The sequence below is a fragment of the Labeo rohita genome, chromosome 24, assembly GCF_022985175.1.
Source record: "Labeo rohita strain BAU-BD-2019 chromosome 24, IGBB_LRoh.1.0, whole genome shotgun sequence".
NCBI classification, from domain to species: domain Eukaryota; kingdom Metazoa; phylum Chordata; class Actinopteri; order Cypriniformes; family Cyprinidae; genus Labeo; species Labeo rohita.
The window spans coordinates 28,031,996-28,058,722 of NC_066892.1; the positions used below are offsets into that span (position 1 = coordinate 28,031,996).

A 26,727-nucleotide genomic window follows, 5' to 3' on the forward strand; every position below is an offset into this window, starting at 1 on the left:
TTGCCTGTGTAATTTGTATTTGTGCGCACACACTGTTTTTTCTCTGTAGCGTTTAAAGACATAAAAATATCCCGTCTGATGGATTCAGATTAGTTATTAGATACAGCAGACTTGAGCAGGACTGTAATTTTACTGCGGACGATATGCAGTCGGTGTCAAATATAGAATTCACCAAACATTTGCTAAACTTTAGACATGTTTAAAAGAAATTAATAGTCATATTCACCAAAATAAATTGATCAAAAGTGACAGTCAGAACATTTATAATGTTACAGAAGATTTTTATTTCAAATAAATGCTGTTCTTTTGAACTTTCTATTACGCTTTGAATCCTGAAAAATAAAATAAAAGTGTTTTCAACATTGCTAATAATCATAAATGTTTGTTAAGCAGCAAATCAGCATATTAGAATGATTTCTGAAGAATCATGTGACACTGAAGACTGGAGTAATGATGCTGAAAATTCAGCTTATATTACAAAAATAAATTATATTTGAACATGGAAAACAGCTATTCTAAATTGTAATAATACTCACAATTGTATTGTTTTACTGTTTTTAATTTTAAAAAATGCAGCCTTATTTCAAAACAAAACAAAACAAACAAAAACAAAAATTAAACTATATGATATGGATTACTAAAACTGAAATAAAAATATATATAATCTAAAAATAAATATATGCTTATAAAATGACAAAAGCATGTTGCATAGTTACTAAAACTTACACCAAAATAAAAACGAGAACTAAAGTAAAAAAAAAACAAACAAAAACAAATATAAAAATAAATATAAAAAGCTGAAAATAAAAAATAAAACTACAAAAGAGCAGAGTAAAATGAAAACTGAAAAAAATCCAACCTTGTGATATTCCAAATCTTAAATCTTAAAAATAATGAAAATAACAATATTAAATAAATATAAAAATAATTTAAAAAAAGTAAAATAAAAAAATGTGCATAACAAAATTACTAAAACAAAAATGAAAACTGAAAAAAAGATCTTTCCAACCATTAGATATTCTAAATCTTGAAATAAATGTATAAAAAACACACACAACAAAATTACTAAAACAAAATAAAATGAAAACTGAAGAAAAAACTCCAGCCATGAGATATTCCCATCTTGAAAAAATATATATAAATAAATAAATACATACATACATACAGACATACATAAAATGAAAATAACAAAAATAGTAAGTATATAAACACACATAAAAAAGAAGAAGAAGAAGAAAAAAAAAATTACTAAAACAAAGTAGAAATGAAAACTGAACTAAAAACAAAATAAAAATAAGTCTTTCCAACTATGAGATATTCCAAATCTTGGAATCTTGAAAAAAGAATGAAAATAACTAAATTAATACATATTTAAAAAGTGCATTCAATTATTAAAACAAAGTAAAATAAAAACTGAAAAAGGTCTTTCCAACCATGAAAACCATCTTTCAACCTTGATAAATAAATAAATAAACGAATGAATGAATTAATGAGTGAATGAATGAAAATAACAAAAATAATAAAAATAAATATAAACAAGAAAAAAAGGGATAAAAAAAATATTAAAACAAAGCAGAAATGAAAACTGAACTCAGTACAAAACAAAAATACAAAATGTAATACATAATTGTAATACTCGGTACAAAATGAAAATCTTTCCAACCATGAGATATTCCAAATCTCAAAATAAATATAAAACACTAATTAAAATAACAAAAGTAATCGATTTAAAATAATAATAAAAAAGAAAAATCAAAACAAAATTACTAGCACAATTACTAAACAAATGAAAACTGAAAAAGGTCTTTCCAAACATGAGATATTCAGAATCTAAAAATGAATTCAAAAAAACTAATGAAAATAATACAAGAAATAAATCTAAAAACAACAACAAAAAAAATGTATACTTAGGTTTTTGAAATAAATATAAAAAAATCTAATGACAATAGAATAATAGTACAAAATAGTACATAACAAAATTACTACAACTTCAACTAAAATGAAATGTAAACAAAAACTAATAATAAAAAAAATTAAAGCTTTTTTTTTTTTTTTTTTTTTAAAGAAAAGTTTAAATAAATAAATATGTGGTGTAAAAAAAGTGACATTTTATAACCCAAGCTAATCTTGAAGAGGTCAAATTATCGTCCCAGATGGTCATTGTTTGGTCTATAGACAGACTCTTTAGTTCATTTATGCCTGTATTGTTTGTTATTTTTGTGTTGCAGGTCCAGAGGGTTTGGGTTTCAGCATCACCTCCAGAGACGTCCCGATCGGCGCTTCCGCCCCCATATATGTGAAGAACATTCTCCCGCGTGGAGCCGCCATCCAGGACGGCCGTCTGAAAGCCGGAGACCGGCTGCTCGAGGTGAGAAAACCTGGAAGCTGTTGAGAGCGATGAGTGACATCACATGGCCTTCACTTCCTCTTCCTGTTCACAGCTTCCTGAACATTCAGCATCACATACAGCTTTTCTTATACGAAAAGCAAACATCTTGCGTGTCATACAGAAGGTCCGAAGACTTCTTGTTTTCCGGAGGATTTCCACCCTTAGTTGATTCGGAGGCGAGAGGTCCATTGTTTTCCTCTCTCCCTTGTGAGAAGCACTTTCCTTTTTTAGTTTGGGAAAGTAAATAATGTTAATAAAAGAGAATGGACGAAAAGAACTGTAGCTGATGGCTGATTTACAGTGACAGCCAATCAACAATGGCCATTTCATTTAGAAATGGAGCAGGACACCTGCAGGCTCTCATGCCAGATGCTACCGTGGAGCCAGAACGTCGTCCATTTGGCTTAACAAACCCTGATTCATCGCTTTAATGGAGTCGAGGCCTTTCAGAGCGCTTTCGCTTCACCCCGTGCCTTTACGTTGCCATAGAAATATCGGGACAGAACTTCCTGTTGTCATGGTCGCAATAATGCAGCTGCAATTAATTGTAATGCTTGATCGGATATAATTACAGAGTATAATTCAGGGTTTATTTGTTGCTTTATTAAACACTCTTTCAAATGACTCACATCAGCATCTTGTAATGTCAGATTTGACCGCAGTGCCACTTTTGCACAGGTCAGGCTTTTTGACATGATGCTCAAACCTGTTTAATCAATGATTAGGTATATATTCTTAAAATCAGAATTACAACCTGTAGTATTAATATAATAATATGAATATTTCGAATTAGTTTTTATTTTTATATTTTCAGTTTTCTTTTAAATTTCAGTTACAGTTTTAGCAGTTTTTTAGATTTTTTAATTTAAAACTATTCATTAATTTATTATTTATTATTATTTATTCATTCATTTTTTAAAAGTTTAACAAATCTAAAATATGTTAAACAACTAATTTAAAAAAAAAGAAGAACGAAAAGCAAATAACAAAGTTACTAAAACCTAAACTAAAATGAAAACTGATCATATAAAAATGTATTTTATTTTATTTTATTTTATTTTATTTCAAATATCTTTTTTTTTATTTTTATATTTCTTTAAAGGTATTTTTATATTTTTAAAGGTTTTATTTTAGTTTTAGTTAACTGTAATAACACTGGTAGTAACTGATACAAATATGTTAAAATATTTATATCATGTTAATTTGAAGAAATCTAAAATGTATTAAACTACTAATAAAAATGACAAAAGCAAATAAACCTAAACTAAAATGAAAACTAATAATATAAAAATTAATTGTATTTTATTTGTTTTATTTTATTTTATTTTTTTTAAAGTTTAATTTATTTCAAGTATTTATTTATTATTTAATTTTTTTTTTTATTTAATGTTTTTAATTTTAGTTTTAGTTAACTATAATAACCATGGAAGTAACTGATTGCATAAGTTGAAGTAGTAAAATTTCTAGATCTAAAACAGAATTAAAAATAAATGAAATCTAAAATATATTAAGCAACTAATAAAAAAGACAGAAGCTAATAACAGTTACTAAAACTTAAACTAAAATAAAAAATCAGATAATATAAAAAATATTATTTTATTTTATTTTATTTTATTGTATTTTATTTAAGGCTTAATTTACTTAAAGCTTAATTTATTTAAAATAATAATTATATCAATTTTATTTCTTTATTTATTTAATGGTTTTTAATTTCGGTTTTAGTTAACTATAATAACCATGGAATTAACAAATACAAATAAGGTGAAGTACTAAACATTTTAGAACTAAAACTGAATTATTCAAAATAAATTGAATCTAAAATATATTAAACAACTAATACAAATGACAAAAACAAATAACAAAGTTACTAAAATACTTGTTTTCTAATATTTTAGGAATTATTGTAATTGATGTAGTGCATGCGATTTACAGTATGAAGAATACACATTGATGAAAACTCATTGGTTGTTAAGCCAAGCAAGGGGCATTTTGCTGTCAGATCTTCATTTTCTGTTGCGTGTGGGTGTGCAGGTTAACGGAGTGGATCTGAATGGCAAGACTCAGGAGGAGGTTGTGGCTCTCTTACGCTCAACTCCCATGGGAGGCACTGTAGGTCTTCTCATCGTCAGACAAGAGGACACTTTCCTGCCCCGCAAAGTGGTGAGTCACACGCTCGCACTCCCGCACACACACACACACACACACCTAAATGTGCAACCATCTTAAAATGGCTTAACAATAGCCATAAATGGTCTCTCGATATCACACAGAGTTCATATAGCACCATGAAATGGCCTCTTCAACTCTTTCCCTGCCTCTGGTCTATTTAGGTCACATGTGTGCTATAGAGGCAGCTGCCACCCGCCTTAACTCATTTTAAAGTCATTATTATTTCCATAATAGATAATTCAGGAGTGCAGATGAACTCCCGGCTGCCTTGACATTTGTATGCAGATTTTTTTTTTCCTTGGTCGACATTCCATAAAGATGCGTCTGTATTCAGCCGGTGCTGAAGGTTCCCATTGGCTGTCTCAATGATCTGTTGTTTACAGCATCAGTAAAAATCCTCCCTTGCACTTAGCAGTGGTAATGACAGGCAGGTTTTTTTCAAGTCTGAACCCTGATGTATGAGTGCTTCTAGCTGTGCAAGCTTGATTTGTTGCAAAATGTGTCCAAAGACATATTTTAATGCACCACAAGCATGCATTGCATTCATAAACTGACCATAGTGAGAGCTGACGGTTTTCTTCTATAGTCAGTTGTAGCTCTTTTAGGTCAATTGCTGTCTGGCGGAGACAGTTTGAAGAGGAGCAAGATAGTCCAAGCTAATTATAGCTAATTAAAGCTAATTAAATTGTTAGCCACTGTCTACCTGACTATCAAAATTGCAGACTCAATCAATGTTATGTGCTTTCAGCTTGACTGTCAACACAGGGTAATTGCAAAAAAACATGCCTCTACCTACCTATTTTTGAAAAAAATCCAAAAATCTACCTACAGGCCTAAATAAAATTCACTGCAGTTTCCAGCTGAAAGGAAAACTAGAAACAAACACCAACAACTTATCCTTTTTAATGCATTACAGCGGCAGATTATCAATTAACGATGGCCTAATTTCATGCATTTCCTTGCACAGTACTATCTTATGATCTCAAAACATTTTTACCATCACACATTGTTGGTAAACTAGTGCATTTTGATGTTTGCATCGCATAACCAGCTCCATATATATGGATTTTCTGATGTAGTAAACTTGCTCTGTAGCCCACCCGGTACAGCATTGCACTTACGATTTCTGTGAAACAAGAATCACGATAAGTCTTTAAGAGCCTTAAAGACTTGTTGGAACAAGCTAAAATGACACTGTTGCTTGAGCAAATGCATTTTTAAGTGTTTATAAGTGTTTAGGAATCTGTTTTTTCTCCTAAAAGGATTTGAAATACCATAGTTAAAGCGCAAACCCAAACCTATCGAGGAGGCCAGCATGTTTTGATGTTTTGAGGCTTGAAAAACACGTCCCCGGAAGCGAGTTCAAACACAGACTGATTGATTTTGTCCTTATTTATGCTTGGGGTGATTGAGCGCGGGTGAAGATGAGGTTTGACTTCCTTTCTCTGGCTCCGGCAAGATTTGATTAAAGACACCATCGTGAAGACACGGTTTCACCAACTCTCCCGCTCTGGCTCGTTTCTCATCAACTCCCCCTTAAAATTTGGAGTTTAAGACATCAGAACGACAGGGGTGGGAAGAGAGAAAGCGAGGGAAGAGATAAACTGTTGGACGCTTCATTACTCTTATTGTCACATTAACATTCAGGAGGCTTCGGCTTTGCAACGCACCCCGTTCAGGCATTAAAGGATCTCAATAATCCATACAAGTATGTTCATAAAAATCAGATTACAAACGCATCGCTCTACTGCTGACAGTTATTGCAAATAAAGTGGAGAGGGAGAGGACAGCGGAGGGTTATTGATGCTATTTTGTAGGGAGAGAGAGCGTGGTGGTTTGTGATTGTCATGTGAGCCAATCACAGTCCCAGACTATTAACGCATCATCTGGGAGGTTCTAAATCAAAAGACTGAGTGACACACTGTGCCACAGTGACAGGTTACAGTCTAATAAATCAACACAGCCAAGTACTTAGTCTGTGCTTGATGATATTCAAAGACACAACGTAATTAACCTCAAATTAGTAAAATGACATCAAGAGAGGCCTTTTTATGAAATAGAGCATAAAATAAGCAACGCTAACACGCTGAGGAATCTTATTTATTTATTTTCATTTATCTGCACGCATACGATTAGCCTCCGAGGCGTCGAGGGAATTGAAGACATTTTACGAAAGCGTGAACGTCAAATGCGGGCTGGCAGAGCCAGTGACTTATTGATAGGGGCGTCAGCTTTAACCTTTGCTCACAGCCGAAGTCTGGTCCTGAGGGAGCTGCAGAAAAATGAGCTTTGATGCCCCTGGCTGGCCCTCGCCCTTTAGAGAAAAAGAGAAAGAGAAGCGAGCGAAGGAGGCTGCACCACGGGCATGTTCGGTGAACTCCAGAGAGACTGTTGTGCCGGAATCGATGAAGCGCTGTCCTTGGAGTGTTCTGGACTGTGGCTGAGGGGCTGGTGTTAGTTGAGTGCAATTATAGGTCATGTGGCACTCAAAGTGCCGTGTGTCATGGTCAGTGTCAGATACTCACGAGATTACTGATCTTTAAACAACTGAGTTGTTGCTTAGCTTGCTACTCCTGACAGGTAGATTGAAACTTGCTTTGACCCATTCTGGGTCAGTCTAAGTAAAGTAAAAAGGAAAGGACGTGTGACCAAGTTTGGTGTCCTATACTCGGAATTTGTGCTCTGCATTTAACCCATCCAAGTGCACACTGTGAACACACATCTGGAGCAGTGGGCAGCCATTTATGCAGTTGGGGGATTTGCTCAAGGGACTCACCTCAGTCATGGTATTGAGGGTAGAGAGCGCGCTGGACATTCACTCCCCCCACTTACAATCCCGGCCAGTACCGAGACTCGAAACCACGACCTTTGGGATACAAGTCCGACTCTTTAACCATTACGCCACTACTGCCCCCCAAAGTCCCTGCTGTACAGACTACAACACTTCCTTTTCCACCTAATAACAGTGTGACATATCTCAACAATTATCAGTTTTTCTTCTCATCTGATGAACCCTAAAAAGACCCAAGTCTCGCATAGCCAGACCTTCAGACTGACTGGGAACCTTGGCCACTTTGAATGGCTGAAGACGACCCAAAGGGCATATGACTGACAGGTAAAGCAACCAATTAGGGAATCTGTGCCGCAAACTTTACGCATTTCACATTCTTTTGAAAACCCAGCATTTAGTTGATCCTGATAAGTGCTCCATTACAGATTTGCACAAAAGTTTAGCAATATTTTATAAATGTCGATAAAAATATATTGCAAAATGACAGCATTTTTCTATTAGGGATGCGCGCAACGATAGTCTAATTTGATAGTCTTTTAAACAAAGTTTTGTATCCGACTAGCAGGCCCGGCGTCAGGGGGGCGGGGCAGGTTGTGGGTGGGGGCTGGGGGTTGGCTGGGGCAATGATCTAAAGGGCCGACCCCTTCACCCCTCGAATACGATTTTAAACGTGAAAAGGTAAATTGAATGTGATTTCAATTTAGGCAATCGTTAAAAAGGAAACAAAAGAAGAGCATACACTCAACGTCAGCCACTGCATAGCTTATTTATTCAAATCAACTGGGGAAATACAGAACAATCTAAAATCAATCAATAGCCTGACTGAATTATTTATCTTCATATAACGTTAGACAGCATATTAAAACACAAGTCAATAGCAATAGAAACATTTATCAAGGAATAGCATTAAAACAGCTTTTAAAAACGTACATCATGCAGACTATGTCGTTTAAAACCAAAACAATGCAACAATGCCCATTTTACTTAAGACCATACATTTTTGTTCAGTGAATTATCAACATGGTCTGGTGAACTACGAAAAAAGGAGCTCGGCAGGAAGTCGCAGGCACGCAGAGATAAACAAAAAGCAAGCCGATAGAGTTTTTAGAAAGTGCCTGGACATCCCACACCACCACCCAAGTGGGTCTTCGTTTAGAGGAATAGATGGTGCGGAAGGTAAAAACGTAGTTTTTGCCCAGATACACTTCTTATATATATATATATATATATATATATATACATATATATATATATAATAATGTATTATTTTTCAAACGTTTAATTTTAACTTGTTATTTAAAACGTTTTAAATGTAACTGTAAAATTGTGGCAATTTCAATGATAAAATCATGTTTTTTTTCTGTTGTTTAGTCAACTATTGTTTTCAGTGTTGACTAGTTGGAGCTGTACCGTGTCGAAGAGACCCGCACATCCCTAGTTTCCATTAACCAATGTCATGCGACTAAAACTTTTTTTTTTTCCTCTCACGATAAGTCATCCCAACAGATTTTGATGGAATTTTTGTTGGATTTTGGCCTTATTTAATCAAAGGAGGCTTATGCGTGTATCAGCACAGAGAGCCGCTTCTGAATTGATGCGTGGCGTGGCTGGTATAAACATAAGCATTGATTAGAATTGGCCTCAATTGTCCAAAAAGGCCATGTTGGGGCCATAGCGCTCCACAGACGTGTGCAGTGTAAATAGTCTAAGCCTTAATGACAGGGAAAGTCCTGTATACTTGAGAGCGGCCATGTATGAACATTTCTTGGAAGTCAAAGTACATTAAAGTTGCAGTTTTGCAAAATATTCCTTTTTCAAATTGCCTGAAAAAACACCTCATGCGAGCATAAAAATGTTTTGTGATATATGGGAATTTTTGCTAAATTTCCATTAGGCATCCTTTAAGTTCACAATTTCAGTTTGCACAATTTGAAGGGTAATGGAAATGCAGCTACTGTCACAGTTCTGAACACAACAGCTTTCTTCTTTCGTGAGGGGGTTTGGCATTATGGCATCTTTGTTTCCAGGAAGAATGTTAAAGAACGTGACACACACATCTCCCGGAAATCCTGTAGTATTTAAACAATCAAATGACGAACTTGAAACTCCTGAAGTGTTTCCAGTTTTGTGCACTGTATGCATCAGATGTTTAGTAAACGGTCCGTAGGCTAAGACTATTCAGACCCTGACTAAGCAAGCCAAAGGACGACAGTGGCAAGGAACCCAAACTCCATCAGGTGGCAGAAGTGGAGAGAAAAGCCTTGGGAGAAGCCAGGCTCAGATGTGAGACCAGTTGTCCTCTGGCCTAACAGGGGACCAGTTCTCTTTACCTCTGGCTTAAATGGAGAACCAGAAGAGGCGACCAATTCTCCTCTGGCATTTGCTTAGGCCAAAAGAGGATTGGTCACCCATCTGAGCCTGGTTTCTTCCAAAAATGTTTTTTCTCCATTTCTCTTTTTCAGTACCTCAGAACTACAGCAAATCCAACAAGTTCTGTTTCCCACTCGTCACATGTGGACACTTTTAGTCTCACCCTCAGATTTCACGCCCACAGACCATTGCCTAAACATCTGGCGGATATGGCACACAAAATCGGAAATGTTTCAAGAGTTTCGAAGTGTTCAAAAATGCCGTGATGCCAAACCCCCTCATGAAAGAAGAAAGCCGCTGTGTTTGTCAGGATCAAACAAATGCTGGATTTTCAAAGGTTTGTGGAATATGTAAAGTTCGTGGCATAAAATATGTCCAAGAGTTTGTTATTGTAGAGTATGTTATTGTGGTGACATTTCCACAACCCTAAACATGACGCGTCACAAAACAAAGCATGATTGGTTGTTTTACCTGTCAGTCATATGACCTCTTGGGCGGTGCTTGGCCATTCAAAGAGGCCAAGGTTCCCAGACCTTGTTTTCAGTCTGAAGGCCTGGCTACGTGACTAGGACACTTTTCACTTTGTAATGCACTGCTACCCCTTTAGTTAATTTTTTAAACATTCCAAGTCTTCTGATGACAAATGATTAATTTGCATGAAGAACAGACCCAAAAATGATCACCATCCTAGGCTTAAAGAAGTGTTATATCAGCTTTGATTGTAAAATTCATTGATTGTAATGCTTATAGGTTATTCTGTAATTAGGGGAACATTTAGAATTTGACAATGTGAAGAAAACAGTTTTCCTGTTTCCCAAAAACCCAAACATGACCTTACATAGCTGCTTTGAAACAAGCTGTATTGTATTAAGTGTTATATAAAGGTGATCTGTAGGAATATGTGCATAAAATAGCATCTATGTTTGCTACTGTCCACCATGTTACCTTTACTGGGTAACACAGTTGACATTTTTAGTGTTTTGGGCCTATACTCAACATGGAAGCCTAGAACTACTGAGCATATGGTGTGTTTAGAAATACAGTTTAATAAACAAAACATAAGTTTTAGTTCAATTGTCTTGTTAAAATTTGCAGCAATAATACTTGTGCAACACTGTTGACAGTCAATTGATCCACTCTTGACACAGGTTTGCTATTAGGGGAAAGAGAGAGAACAGAACTTCTAGTGTTTCATCCATCTGCTTCTAGAGGAAATGTCATCATACTGTGCAAATTATGTGAGAATGGGACAAACCATTCCTTTCTGAGGAGGAGGTCATAAGAGTTATATCACAATAAACACATTATTTTTGAAGCGCACACCCAAATGTCTTGATAACCTAATCTAACTGAAAGCAAAATGAAATAAATTTATATTTGAGGTCATTTTCATGCTTAAATGCAGAGTAGAATGAGCAACTTTACGAAATCGGGCAGCTGAATACCAGGGTTGTATGTGATATGAACATCATTTTTAAACAAAAGATATGGCTTTTTCAACATATAGTACTGTGATTGGGAAAAATATAATTGTGTACTAGAAAATTAAGCATTGGGGCTTTATATTAATGAAAATATATTAAAAATATACTTCCTGGACATGAGATGTACCCACAATTATAGAATGACCCTTATACTGTTCTCTGGTCAGTTTTTGCAATAAATACCTGTGACTGTACTTTTATGTTGTGATGAGAAGTGGTTAGTCGCTCGCTTTTACAAATTTAGTGTGAATTTGACGCACAAGGCAAACAACTGAAATAACGGATTAACCTGCACATTGAAAAAATGGCGCTTAAGGGATACCCAGTGCATTAAAAGGTGATGTAAAAAATGTCAATATGTGACGAGCTGGGAGTGAGAATATGCCGGCAAATCTAGCAACAAGTTCATCACTGGAAGTGGGCCACTGAAGAAGTCTGCAAACGTGTAAATAGGGCTTTGTTTATTTCAGTTCAATAAAATCCTGTATACATAAACGCTCAGGATTTTTGTAAAGCTAATCAGATTGGATTTTGCAAGAGCTCCATTATGAGTGCCACATGCATAAAATTGGCCCCGAACAGTCTGTTGGCGCTCTACGGCAGTGACGTCTGAGACTGTGGAGCACCTTGCCATCTTAACATTTGCATCAGGTTTGTTTATTTCGGAAATTGGAATAGAGCCTTGAATATAAACCAATCATTTGTGTTTCGGAGCTGAAAAAAAAGGATGTCAGAGGAGCGCTGGATAATCGCGCTGGTTGACGCGGAGGGTGAGGAATAGGAGAAATGATGAAAGTGGGAGGATCTGGGAGGAGAGGGAGGGAGCGCGACTCGGCGGGAGATGGATAGGCCAGAAGATGGAGAGAGAGAGGGAAAGAATGAGAGATGTGATAGGCATCTCAGGGAGCCATCAAAAACTCCACTGTGGAGAAAAGACGGGGAAAAAAGAGAACTGACAACAGCGGCAAGGGAGCAAACGTGTTTTGACAGACATCCTGCACTTGATGAAATCTTACCTTGCCACTTCGGTGAGACACACACTCACGAACACACTCCGAGGCCTCACAAACACCCTGCTGCTGAATTATTCATGTCAGAAAACGCAATTATCCGGCACACTAATGTGGCCAGTGGCGGCGTGAGAGCATTAAAACAACACAACACACACACAGGCAATTCCGTCGTGTAAACAAAAAGCCCACCGAGTTCTTCTGCCGGCTGCACTGGCCGCAATTTATCGCTCCTTTTGATCTCCCAGGGTGCACCGCTGAGAACGCTCAGAAGTTACGCGTGTTTGCGACCGCTGCTAAGACAGAGTGATAAGAGGAGATTGTACATCACCTCCTTCCCTCCACAAAATAACTAACTCATTGTGAAGTCTTCAGCCACACCAGGCAGAAGGAAACAAAGGAACGAGAGTAAATAGGAATTACCTTTCAAAGCTTTGGCTGAAGGTGAAACTGTGTTGATTGACACTGGCATGTGGAGTCAAGTAACTGGTAGCAACAAGGTGTCTTGAGTGGGGATGGACACATGGGATTGTTTTGCTGTGCTTTTGTTTGTTTTTGTTTTGTTTTGCTTTGCTTTTGCTTTTTGGGCTTTTGCTTTCGCGTTGATTTGTTCTTTTGCTTTGTTTTGCTTTTGATTTCTGCTTTTGGGGCTTTGCTTTTGCTTTTGCTTTTGTTTTGGCTTTGACTTGTTTTTTGGCCTTTTGCTTTTTGGCCTTTTGCTTTGCTTTTGTGCTTTTTCTTTGTTTTGCGTTTGTTTTGTTTTTCTTAGCTTTGCTTTTGTTCTTTTTCTTTGTTTTTCTTGGTTTGTTTTGTTGTTTTGTTGTGTTTTTGGATTGCTTGTTTTGCTTTGCTTTGGCTTTTGCTTTTTTTAAGCTTTTGCTTTTTGTTTTTGGGCTTTCGCTTTGCTTTTGATTTCTTTTTTATTGTTTTGCTTGTTTTGTTTTGTTTAACTTTGCTTTTACCTTTTGGAATTTTGCTTTTTGATTTTGGGCTTTTGCATTGCTTTTGTTTTTTCCCCTTTGTTTTGTTTTTCTTAGCTTTGCTTTTGTTCTTTTTCTTTGTTTTGCTTTTGTTTGGTTTGGTTGTTTTGTTTTATTGTTTCTTTTTGCTTTTTGGGCTTTGCTTCTGCTTTTGCTTTTTTGCTTTTGCTTTTACTTTTACTTTTGCTTTTGCTTTTGCTTTTGCTTTGCTTTTGCTTTTGCTTTTGCTTTTGCTTTGCCTTGCTTTTGTTTTGTTTTTTGTTCACCCTTCCAGAATGGACACTATACATAGTGACTTAACACTCATATTCTTGCTTTCAAAAGCAGCTAGACTGTGGGGATGTGCTAACTAATAGACTATTAGTCCAACAATCAACTAGTTGACTAGTGAAGTGGACTGTGTTTAGGCAAACAACCAACTAGTTGATTTTGAAAATATGTAGTTTTGCACATCCCTGCTAGATGGAACATAGTCTCATGTAACCAGACCTTCAGACTGACGGCAGAAGGTCTGGGAACTTTGGCTGCTTTGAATGGCCAAGGTCTGCCCAAGAGGCCATATGACTGACAGGTAAAGCAACCAATCACCTTTCGTTTTGTGTTGCATCATGTTTAGGGGCATGGAAATGTCACCATTATAACAGACTGGTGTGTAAAACTTTCGGACATATTTTAAAGATTCTATGCTGCAAACGTTACGTTTTTCAAGTACTTTTGAAAGTCCAGCTGTAGTTGATCGTGATAAGCGCTCATTGTCACAGTTGTAAACACGACAGCTTTCGTAAGAGGGTTTGGCGCCACGACATTTCCAGGCGGAACGTTAAAGAACGTGACACACGTCTCCCGGAAATCCTGTATAATCTAACCCATCCAACGACAACTTCAAAACTCCTGAAGTGTTTCCACTTTTGCATGCATCAGAGCTTCAGCCAACAGTCTGTGGGAATGAGACTAGATGGAACATGACTAATGGGGGAGAAATGGAACAGAACACAGGGTTCTTGAAACATTTAAAGCTTTTTGTGACACAATGTCTTAATTCTCTATGACTCTATTGTGCATAGATTGGCATTATAAAATGGTGCAAACGGTTCATCCGTGGCTGACTCCAAATACTTTAGGCTGGTTTATATGTATGTGCAAGCGGCCTAAATTACCAAAATGCACAGTCCTAGTCTTGACAGGCAAGAAGTCTCAATTGAGCCTTTAATGGTAAACTTGACAGATCAGAATGAAATCTCTGAGCAGTTTTGAGTTGGTTTGTTTGTACTCTTGAAACTATTTCATATGCATGGTTTTCTGGCTCAACTTCCCCGAAAATAACCCTATGAATGACGATGAGCTTTTTGTATTCATGTTCAAATAATACGCCCATCTGTAGTCAATTGGAGCTCTCTCTAAGTTGGAGTCGATGCTCAGGACTGTTGCCTTGTTCAAACATACAATAACTGCGACTCGTCAGTGCTCTTGGCTGCGCCAATCCAATCCAAAATCTCCCCGAACGGTCCAGATGACAGGGCGTACGGGAACCTCGTTTCAGCTCGGCACAGAACAGTAATTAAACACTACATTAAATTCCTCTTCGTGACCAGTTCAGACTTTTCACGGATCCATTAGAGGCTGAATCTGCCAAGCTAAGAGAATCTTAATTGCGCAATTAATTTGAACGCTGATGTCTACTGACAGTTGGATTTATGGTGTCTATTGAGGCCAGATCCAGACAAATGTGTGACAGGTTCTATTTTAATACGGCTGATGAGTTGGCTTGATTATCCCGGTTTTGCCAGTCATCTAAAAATCTGCTTGTTTTTTTCTGAACTTGTTTCAGAAAGATGCAAGTTATTGAGTTATTGTTGCTCATTTCCTGTTTTGTTCCAATTTCTTTCACGTCACTGAAAAACAGATCTATTTTTAAATGCGGTTTGGAAGGATTTCGTCAATGTTAAATTGTTAGGAAACGACAACAGAAATCCAACTTTTGTTTTTCCCAAATGCTCGCAATTATTCTCAGCAGATAATATCTTGGTTTCTCAGAATCAGTTTGTACACTCACACTTGCACACTCGTCTTTTCCAGTGCCAACAGAAGGGTCATGTTTCGACATTTATTTCCCCGTGAAGCCATATTTGCTTTTAATCTGTTCACTGGATGTGGGAAACTTTAGTAACTCAAAGGGGGAAGAAATCAAATCAGCATGCTACCTGAACTCTAGGGACTAGGGACCAGAGTTGTTAAATTAGAGATTGCTGGGTGTTTTGATGGGAATGGTTGAGAGAGCTCTTTTGTAGAGCTCTGGGAAGTAGGAAGTATGTTTGTTCGTGCTCAACGAGTGCCTCTGATTGCCCGAGAGCTGTAGCAATCATTCACAGGTAGCCTTAAAGCACAGACAGCATGGATGTGCTCACAATAGTATACTGCCTACTGTTTTTGAAAGGAAGGTAGCATGCAGTATACATACAATGCACATCTGCTGTATATCTCTATGCTTCGTTTGTTTTCAGAACACTGCAGTGTAAGGATCTGTTCACACAGGACATTTTTATGTCCATCTACAGTATTTTTGTAGCAGAAGCTTTCGTTTTAAGCAAATGTTTCTGAAAATGTCCTCACCTTCAGGCAATCCAAGATGTAAATGAGTTTGTTTTTCATTAGATTTGGAGAAATGTAGCATTGCATCACTTACTCACCAGTGGATCCTCTGCAGTGAATGAGAGTCCAAACAGCTGATAAACATCTTGAGAAGACAAAAACTGTGTGTTTATAAGAAACAAATTGATCATTAAGACGTTTTATACTAAAACGAGTCAAAAATTCATAATATTGCTTCCTCCAGTGAAAAAGTGGTCTGGTCTGAATGAGGAGAGAAATCTGCACAGATCAAGTAATGTTTGCAAGCCAAAACAGATCTAAACAAATATAGGGCCTATAAATTTTCTGTAAATGTCTTTTTCTTTCTTTCTTTCTTTCTTTCTTTCTTTCTTTCTTTCTTTCTTTCTTTCTTTTTTAAGTTTGTTCAAGTTTCTATAAATGTCTTTCTTTCTTTCTTTCTTTCTTTCTTTCTTTCTTTCTTTCTTTCTTTCTTTCTTTCTTTTTTCTTTCTTTCTTTCCTTTTTAAGTTTGTTCATTTGTTCAAGTTTCTATAAATGTCTTTCTTTCTTTCTTTCTTTCTTTCTTTCTTTTTTTTTCCTTCTTTTTTAAGTTTGTTCATTTGTTCAAGTTTCTAGTTTTCAAGTCTTTTTCTTTCTTTTTCTTTTTTCTTTCTTTCTTTTCTTTTTTCTTTCTTTCTTTCTTTCTTTTTTCCTTCTTTTTAAGTTTGTTTTTTCTTTCTTTCTTTCTTTCTTTCTTTTTTCTTTCTTTCTTTCTTTCTTTCTTTCTTTTTTAAGTTTGTTCATTTGTTCAAGTTTCTATAAATGTCTGTCTTTCTTTCTTTCTTTTTCCTTTTTCTTTCTTTCTTTCCTTCTTTTTTAAGTTTGTTCATTTGTTCAAGTTTCTATAAGTCTTTCTTTTTCTTTCTTTCTTTCTTTTTTTTTTCTTTTTTTCTTTCTTTCTTTCTTCTTTTTTCTTTTTTTTTCCTTTTTCTTCTTTTTTAAGTTTGTTCATTTGTTGAAGTTTCTATAAGTCTTTCTTTCTTTCTTTCTTTTTTTTTTTTTCTTTCTTTCTTTCTTTTTTTTTCTTTCTTTCTTTCTTTCTTTTTTCTTTCTTTCTTTCCTTCTTTTTTAAGTTTGTTCATTTGTTCAAGTTTCTATAAGTCTTTCTTTCTTTCTTTCTTTCTTTTTCTTTTTTTTCTTTTTTCTTTTTCTTTTTTTCTTTCTTTCCTTCTTTTTTCTGTCTTTCTTTCCTTCTTTTTTAAGTTTGTTCATTTGTTCAAGTTTCTGTAAGTCTTTCTTTCTTTAAGTCTTTTTTTTTTTTTCTTTTTCTTTTTTCTTTCTTTCTTTTTCTTTTTTTCTTTCTTTCTATAAGTCTTTTTTCTTTCTTTCTTTCTTTCTTTTTTCTTTCTTTCTTTCCTTCTTTTTAAGTTTGTTCATTTGTTCAAGTTTCTATAAATGTCTTTCTTTCTTTCTCTCTTTTCTTTCTTTTTTCTTTCTTTTTTGTAAATGTATTCATTTGTTAATTTTCTATAATCTTTCTTTTTCTTTCATTCTTTCTTTCTTTCTAGATCTAAACAAATATAGGGCTGAATTTTAATGCGAGAAACAACAGGAAATGGACTTTTTCACTGGAGGAAGTGTTATTATGAGTTATGGACTCATAAACTGATGGTTTAACATTAAAAGAGCCTTAATGCTGGATTTGTTTCTTAGAAACATGCAGTTTTTGTCTTCTCAAGATGTTAACTGATGGACTGGAGTGGTGTGGATTATTTGTGGATCATTGTGATGTTTTTATCAGCTGTTTGGACTCTCATTCTGACGGCACCCATTCACTGCAAGTGATGCAATGCAACATTTCTCCAAATTTGTTCCTGTGAAACAACCTCAAATGCATGTTAAGGCAAATTCGTATTTTTGGACGTATTGCAGTGTGTGTTACATCCACAGTTGTGTGTAGGTTTGTAATAATTGCCCGAGCTGTGATGGACTGTTTCGTAGATGGATGTGTTGATTGCAGACAGGTGTTGCTCTGTCCTGATTGCTGATGAGCCGCCCCCGAAGCACAAATGACACTCTTGTGTGAGTTCGGCGTGTCATGTGATGTCCAGATCTGTTGTGTTACCAACCATGTTTCCATAGCAACGGGCAGCGGAGGAAGTGAGCTTGGGCAGGAGGGCATCCCGCTTGATTAAGATAATTAGCCCCTTTCTTATTTAATGGGTGTGTCTCTGTGGTTTTGTCCCAAATTACAGCACGCTGGTTTCATCTGTCATAACCCTGACCGCATCCCGTCCATCTCCACGCCACAGCCAGATCCCTAGTGAGTCATTAAGCAAACATTCAGTTAAAGTTTCCTCTTTGCGTTTGGTCTCTGATATAATTATCTTTTTGTCAAAGTTGTGCCTTTAAGGCTTTGTCGTAGTCGCAGTTGAGTTAATTCTCCACAGCTTCTGCTCGCGAGGTGTGGACGCGAGACCTGCGGTCCTGTCGTTGTCCTTGCTGGCAGCTGTTAGGCAGAGTGTTTCATCTGAGATGTCGTGACGGCAGAATGGGCTCAGTACCATGGGAACGGGGCCGATTCTGAGCCAAGATAGCTATCAGGATCTATTTGTAACTTGGCAGTCTTTCTGGGTTTTTTTTTTTATAACAGCGAATGAATTATCACGTTCACTAGGACCTTGGCTCTCTCTCACCTGCCGAGAAAAATGTACCACTGTAAGACCCTTAATTCAGTCACTGTTATTATTCGTTGAGAAAAGAAGAACTTTTGAAGTCTTTAAAAGTTCTGAACAAGTTTTGTATAATATCTGAATTTATTCAGAACGATTTAGGTAAGACTTTGACACAAAAGTGACAGATTATTTTATAAATTTGCACCATTATTCTGTTTTTTTTTTTTTTTTTTTTTTTCAGGTTTTACAGCATAATTTATATTTAAATTTCTTTTTTTCTTTCTTTCTTTCTTTCTTTCTTTAAGTTTAATTAGTTGAATTTTCTATCATTTTGTCTTTCTTTCGTAAGTTTGTTGATTTGTTCAGTTTTCTATAAACTTTTTTTCTTTCATTAATTAAGTTTGTTCATTTGTTCAATTTTCTAAACTAACTTTCTTTAAGTTTGTTCAATTCAGTATCTAGAAATGAATTTTTCTTTCTTTCTTTCTTTCTTTCTTTCTTTCTTTCTTTCTTTCTTTCTTTCTTTCATTAATTTTGAAGTTTGTTAATTTGTTCAATTTTCTATAAATGTCTTTCTTTTATTTATTCATTTTTAAGTTTGTTTCTTTGTTCAATTTTCTATCATTTTGTCTTTCGTAAGTTTGTTCATTTGTTCAATTTTCTAAACTTCCTTTTTCTTTTTCTTTCTTTCTTACTTTTGCAAGTTTGTTCATTTGTTCAGTGAATTTACCTTTCTTTCTTTCTTTTTTCTTTCATTCATTTTTAAGTTTATTTGTTCAATTTTCTAATCTTTCTTTCTTTAAGTTTGTTCATTTCAGTTTCTAGAAATGTCTGTCTGTTTGTCTTTCTTTCTTTCCTTCATTAATTTTTTGTTCATTTGTTCAGTTTTTCAGTTCTATATATTTTTTTTCTTTCTTTCTTTCTTTTTCTTTCTTTCTTTCTTTCTTTCTTTCTTTCTTTCTTTCTTTCTTTCTTTCTTTCATTAAAGTTTGTATATTTGTTCAATTTTCTAAACTTTTTCTTTACGTTTGTTCATTTCAGTTTCTAGAAATGTCTGTCTTTTTTCTTTTTCTTTCTTTCTTTCTTTCTTTCTTTCTTTCTTTCTTTCTTTTTCTTTCTTTCTTTCTTTCTTTCTCTTTCATTAATTTTAAAGTTTGTTCATTTGTTCAATTTTCTATAAATGTCTTTCTTTCTTTCATTCATTTTTAAGTTTTTCTTTGTTCAATTTCCTATCATTTTGTCTTCCTTTTGTTCATTTGTTCAATTTTCTATATTTTTTCTCTTTTCTTTCTTTCTTTCTTTCTTTCTTAAGTTTGTTCATTTGTTACATTTTCTGTCAATTTATCTTTCTTTCTTTTCTTTCTTTTCTTTCTTTCTTTCTTGCCTTCTTGCTTTCTTTCTTTCTTTCTTTCTTTCTTTCTTTCTTTAAATAAACAGTTCAGCATCAGTCTAACTGCATCACTATAGTGAATGAACAGAAAATCAGTCATATTTTAAAGTCTGAAACTACAATCAGAATTCAAAGTGGATTCATGTGTCTTAAAGGTTTCTGCATAAATGTGGGTTTTGACACAGCAGGTCAGCAAACCTCCAAAGCTGCAAATGCGCCATCCATTAACCGCTCATCCCGATCTCCTCTTCATCCAGAGCCTCTGTTTTTTTTGTTTTTTAGGATAGTCAAACATGGCGAGTCACTCTCTCTTTTTAAGCACTACGCCTGGCATCCCCACTGTGAAAATTACCTCACCCGTCTCCATTAGCCAGACTGGCACGCTTAAGTTCAACTGCTTGTTCGAACCCTTTTTACTCCCCTGAAATCGTTCCCTTGTTTTTTCCCGCTTTCTTTCTCCCTCTTTTTTTCCCCACAGTTTGCGGATGAGCAGCCGTTCCCTTTACAAGCACTTTTATGGGCTGTTTTTAAACTGTGCCAGTTTGCACGGCTGCGGATTGGGAAAGCCAAGCACTTCCATAATTAAAGCTAATGTCGCAAAGTGCATTGGAAGACAATAGCATTCTGCTAGCATTTTTTTCTTTTCATTTCACAAAACAGTTTTGAGCTGCCACCTGTTTGTGTTTAGCACTTCTTTCTCTCAGCTGTGACAGCAATTAGCCTAGCCGTTCATACGGAGCGGCCGCTGTTCTGCCGCTGTACAGCGCTGATAAACAAGCTAGTTTAGAGCAGTTTTGGGACAGGCTGAGAGCATGTGGTGTAGTCAAGCACAGTTAGGTCTCAACCACGATGTCGTCCTTGTAGCAGATACGTGTTTATGTGTACAACAAAATGCTGATAATGATTAAATATTGGCTTGTAATAAAACATAACATCCTCTCTAGGCATATTGTCAGCTTATTGCGTATAATCAAAATAAGATAAGCACGCCGAAGGCAATGTTGTAAGGCTGTGTGACTCATCATATTTTAAGCGTTGTTACAGTCTTGATTTATTAAGCATAATTGTCTACCGTATTTGCCTGCTGGTTATTTTTCCTGAAAACAATGTGGCATCTTGCATTGGTAACAAACTTCTAAAAGCTATCTTGATTGTGGTTGCCAGATTTTAAGAGTTTATCCCCCAGTTTCACAGGCTTAAGCTTGGTTCCAGACTAAAATGCAAGTCTGAGATGTTTGCACTGACTTATCTTAAAAGATAAGTCAGATGCTCAAGAGTAATATTTTCTTTTATGCCCAAAATCTTTAGGATATTAAGTAAAAGTCATGTGCCATGAAGATATTTTGTAAATTTCCTACCGCAAATATATCAAAACGTATTTTTTGATTAGTACTATGCATTGCTAAGAACTTCATTTGGACAATTTTTTTCTAAATATTTTGATTATTTTCCACCCTCGGATTTCAGATTTTCAAATAGTTGTATCTCAGCCAAATATTGTCCTATCCTAAAAAACCATACATCAATGAAAAGCTTATTTATTTAAAAAAACGTATAAAACGCATCCTTATGACTGGTTTTGTGGTCCTTGGTCAGTACAGTTTTTGTTCAGTGGTTTACTTAATCTTCCTAACCTGGCAACTCTGCACAGAGACTTTCTCTGTTATACGCAGGGTTGTTTTGCTTTACATTGCTTTGCTTTGCTTTTTGTTTTTGTTTTTTTTGTTTGTTTGTTTTTTGCTTTGCTTTGCATTGTGTGTTTTTTTTTTTTTTTTTTTTGTTTTTTTTTTAGTTTAGGTTTGCTTTTTTTTTTGTTTTTTGTTGTTGTTGTTAGTCTTATAGATTTTTAATTAATTAGTCTTTGTTCATTCTTTCTCCCGTTCTTTTGTTTGTTCATTCACGTTTTGTTTTGCTTTGCTTCTCTTTGTTTTTTTTTTGTTTTTTTTGCTTTGCTTTGCTTTTTGTTTCTTGCAACCATGCACAGACACTTTCTCTGTAATATGCAGGGTTGCCAGGTCCCAGAAAAATGTCCAGCCCATGTCCAGTGTTTTTATTGTGTTTTAATCAAAATAACCCAACTGCAGTTTGATTGAGATTAACGATGTTTAACTGCAGTTTGATTGAGATGCACAATGAAAAAACAAAACAAAAAAAAAAACATAATTTTTGCAATTTATTAAATCTGTTTTTATCTGTTTTTGCAAGTTTATATGTAGTATGTTCATATTTAATTATTTAATCTGTATTTTATTTATCTGCTTGCATGCATTCATTATTTGTTTATTTTAGGGCTGTCAAACAATTATTCGTGATTAATCACATACAAAATAAAAGTTTGAGTTTGCCTAATATATGTGTGTGTACTGTGTGTAATTATTATGTATATATAAATACACACAAATTAAAGTATATATTTAAAAGAAATATGTTATTTATGTACAACATATTTTTATTTATATATGATATAAATTATATAAAAATGATAATAAATACATATAGTTGTAAACATTTCTTAAATATATACATGAATGTGTTTGTATTTATATATACATAATTACACACAACACACACACATATAATAGGCAAACTCAAACTTTTATTTTGTATGCGATTAATCATTTGACAGCTCTAATTTATTTATTTATTTAGTAATTGGTAATTTCAGTTATTCTTATTTATTTTTTAATTTTGGTACTTTTAATTCTTCTTTCACTGACTTTGATTTTCATTTTCAGCATTTTGCATGATACTTTGCATGATTTTTAAAAATGTAAGCTATAAATTTAACTAACAGACATCTATAAAAGTCAAGTCATGTCAAATGCGGGCTATTTTTATAGCATTTTTCATAATATACATGAAATCAGCTTTACAGCATATCATAATGTTAAGTTTATAATTTATTTATACCTTAATGCAAAATTTTGTTCAAAAAAAGTGTAATACAGACAGCTGGTTATCTTTCATGCCGTTGCTGCAAGAAAACCGTGCAAGTTGATGTTCCTTTGAATTGTGCTTATGTGAAAGTGCAATAATTCTGATGAAGTGTAAAAATAATAGTGAAAAATAATAATGATGAACTGTTTAACCATTGCACTGCAGCACTACAATGTTGCTACCATTTTCTTCTTTTGACCTTCCTTTGGGATTTCGTTTTCTTGTAAAAATATGTATAAATGAGGTGTTTGACTCGTCTTCTCCAGCTCTTGGTGTCACCTTCGCTTTAGGTGCTGAGCTGTGACAGTTCTTTCGCTCGAAGCTTTGAACGTCTCATCTAATCCCCTTCTCTCTCTTTCTCGGGTCTTCGGGTCTAATTGTACCTGAAAGTCTTGAATGTGCATTAGTCGGAGGTGTTTAATATGCAGTCTTTATCAGAAGGTGGCGGGCCAAAGAAACAGTGGTGAGAAATTTCATGTTTCCGTACTTATCATGCACAAGCCTTTTTTGCAATTACATACTTGACTGATTTCTTTTAGCCTCTTAAATTCATTTCCAGTGAGCTTTACGCCGTTGCCCCGTTCGGGCGAGAAAGTTTCAGCCGTGCTAATTGTTTCAAACCTCGGCAGCAGTTTTGAAGCTAGAGAGTAATATTTATCTTTTCATCTTTCTTTTTTTCTGTATATTCTGTATAAATCCCAGTGGAGTAGTGCGAGTGAATGCCAGACGTCTGCTCTTCTCTGTGTGTGTGTTGAGACGTTGTCTTATCTCTCGTGGGCTCTTCTCTTCATTGTGTGTTCACTGACAGTATAATTCAAGCTCACTCTGGAAACAAAAGCATGTAATGAATGCACACCATCCAGTCTGCTTATGAATGAATTAATTACTCCCGAGCACAATGGGCCAGGTTGAGCTGGATGCGCCTTTATAAAGTCGTGCGTTTTTCCTCTGTCGGTGCGTGAAAGAAATGTACAGTGTTGTGAAGGCTCGTGAAAATGAACCAGCTGTTTGTAACGCAATTTCAGGCTTTTAAACAAACTGTTGCATGGTATAAAACTTTATTATGACTATAGTGTAAGTAAAACTGTCCTCAATTGGTGAGAGTGACTGTATGTGATAAGTATGAACTATATATGAACTGCTCACCTACAGACAGTGCTGCTTTTTAGCTTTTTGCATAATGCATTTCTTGTTTTGAATTGTGATACAGCTTGGTTTGTTGGTTCATTGGGTCGGATTATTTTCTCACCACAACTGAATGGCAAGAATTCGGTCAGGCCGAGATGACCTCATCCTGGAGATTTCTGACCAGTTATTCTGATGCAGATCCAGGTTATTGGGGTTTTCACTTATGCTGAAATGAGCCAACTTAAGGGAGAAAACATGCCAGGTTAAATTAAGTTAATTACGTTTTCCTTGCAAATTTATGCTTCAGTCATGAATGATATATAACTCGTTGAGGAATTGTTTATTCATTTTTATAAACAGATTCATGTGTTCATTCGATCATTTGTCCTTTAATTGTTTCCTTTTTATGTTTTGTTTCTTTTTATATTTTTTGTTAGTTTTATAGATCTTGAGTTGATTAGTCTTTGTTCATTCTTTCTCATGTTCTTTTGTTTGTTCATTCATGTTTTGTTTTGCTTTGATTTGTTTTTATTTTCATTTTTTGGGTGCTTTGCTTTGTTTTTTTTGTTTTTTTTTAGTTTAGTTTAGTTTTGCTTTACGTTTTTGCTTTTTTAGTTTAGCTTTGTTTTTTGTTTTAGTTTAGTTTTGCTTCGCTTTACTTTGTTTTTTAGTTAAGATTTGCTTTGCTTAGCATTTTTTTGTTTGATTTAGTTTAGTTTTGCTTTGTTCTGTTAATTTTTTTGCTTTGTTAGTTTTTTTGCTTTGTTTTGTTTTTATTTTACTTTTTGTTGCTTTGCTTTGTTTTTGTTTTTTTTGCTTTAATTTGCTTTGTTTTTTTAGTTTAGTTTAGTTTTGCTTTAGTATGCTTTTTGATTTTTTTTTAGTTTAGCTTTGTTTTTGTTGTTGTTTTGCTTTGTTTTTTTTTTAGTTCAAATTTGCTTTGCTTAGCATTTTTTTAGTTTAATTTAGTTTAGTTTAGCTTTGTTCAGTTTTTTTTGCTTTTTGTTTTGCTTTATTTTTTTTTATTTTATTTTATCTTTTTTTTTGTTTTATTCCAGTTTTTTTGCTTTGTTTTTGCTTTTTTTTTTTTTTTTTTAGTTTAATTTAGTTTTGTTTTGTTTTGTTCTGTTTTTTTGCTTTGTTTTTGCTTTTTTAGTTTTTTTGTTGTTGTTTTGCTTTGCTTTGTTTGTTTTTTATTTTAGTTTTGTTTTTCACTTATTTTAAATTATTTGTGCTTTGCTTTTTTTAGTTTAGTTTTGATTAGTTTTTTTGCCTTTGTTTTAGTTTAGTTTTGCTTTTTTAGTTCAGTTTTGCTTTGCTTAGCATTTTTATAGTTTAGTTTTGCTTTTTTTTTTTTTTTTTTTTTTTTTTTTGTTTTTTTTTTAGGTTTTTTTTACTTTTAGTTTATTTTTGCTTTGCTTAGCTTTTTTGCTTTTTTAAGTTTTGTTTAATTTTGTTTTGCATTGTTTTGTTTAGCTTTGTTTGATTATTTAATAATTTCACATATTAATGCAATTACACTGTTTCTTTGTGACGGCAAATTTTGGACAGATAAGCAGCGCTCACATTTCTTAAGAAAATGTTCAAATGTGTTTTAAAATAGTCTGAAACGACTAAATTATTAGTTCGGTTGTATTGGTGTATTAATTAAGACAAGGCTTATAGATTATATAATTTTCAGATGTTCTATGTCAGTTTGACTCGATTGATTGATTAACTGATTGATATAAAATCTGGAACTTTTACTCGTCGTTTTGATTTATCACTGCATGTTCTTAGAGTCACACATTGTTGTCATTTCACCAAGCAGTAGTACAGTCTCTGATTATCATATATCTGAGCTCCTCTAAATAACTCGCCCAGCAAAATAAGGCTGTAATTGATGAGTCTCCGTGTCTTCACTGACAGCTCTGGAAACTCCTTCAACTGCCTGACATGTTATTTCTCGGTTGCCACGGAACAGCCGGCAAAAACTGTGTTATCCGTCAAAGGCGAGAATTGGAGTAAAACACAGAAAGATGTTTCTTCATGTTTCTATCCATAATGCATATCAGTTCGGGCCGCCGGCCCTCTCTAGGGGTACGAGAGCGAGCCGACGAGAGCCACTTCATTGTGTCAGTCTGAAAGGCTGCGGTCCTTTTGCGTACTTGTTGACGGCGTGACGGGAACTAAACGACTGGGTGAAAATCACACGCGTGAACGCCGCGTTAGCGCCCGCCGACGAGGCCGCCGCGTGCGTTCTTCCTGCCGCCTTCACCTGGGTGTTGCTTCTTAACCTGAGAGCTGCTATTGTCTGCTGAGAGCCACCTGGGTTGCCATGGCAACCGCTCAGCCACGGGATGATGGGGTGTGTGTGTGTGTGAGGTGTATTATGAAAGGAAGGAGAGATAGGGGCCTCACCTGAATGCTTGGCTGAATCTCTATAACTCGTCTCCAGCCTCTTTGCTCTCGGCAGCTGGACTAAAGCCAAGCACCTGGCATTCTTCAGCTGTGTGTGTGTGCTGAACCTTTCTTAAAACACATTACCTTTGCTTTATATAAAAGTGCTATAGAGAGAGAATGAATCCCTTTTAATGACCTTTCTGCTTGAAAAAAAACTACTTTTGGATGGTGGCTGGATTTTTGCTGTTCTGAAGTGGTCAGCTGTGACCAAGATGATCTACTAGCTTTAATCTAGCTCTGCCTGACCAGTGTCCAGATATCATATTTAGTTGTATGGAAATATCAGAGTGCTGTATACTGTATCATGGGTTTGATTCTGCAGTGTGATTCGATTGTCCTTGTGAACAACAGGACTGCGGCCACTCAACGGGTGC

The 26,727-nt window shown here is 35.0% G+C and overlaps 1 protein-coding gene across 2 annotated transcripts in view; it reads left to right on the forward strand.

Moving 5' to 3' along the window:
- pard3aa (par-3 family cell polarity regulator alpha, a) overlaps nucleotides 1–26,727 on the forward strand; it is a 588,383-nt gene that overhangs the window by 298,050 nt on the left and 263,606 nt on the right. For both annotated transcript variants that reach the window (XM_051097809.1, XM_051097810.1), the window contains exons 10-11: nucleotides 2,229–2,368; nucleotides 4,421–4,549. In XM_051097809.1, the coding sequence (XP_050953766.1) occupies nucleotides 2,229–2,368; nucleotides 4,421–4,549 (269 nt within the window). The remainder of the gene's footprint in view (nucleotides 1–2,228; nucleotides 2,369–4,420; nucleotides 4,550–26,727) is intronic.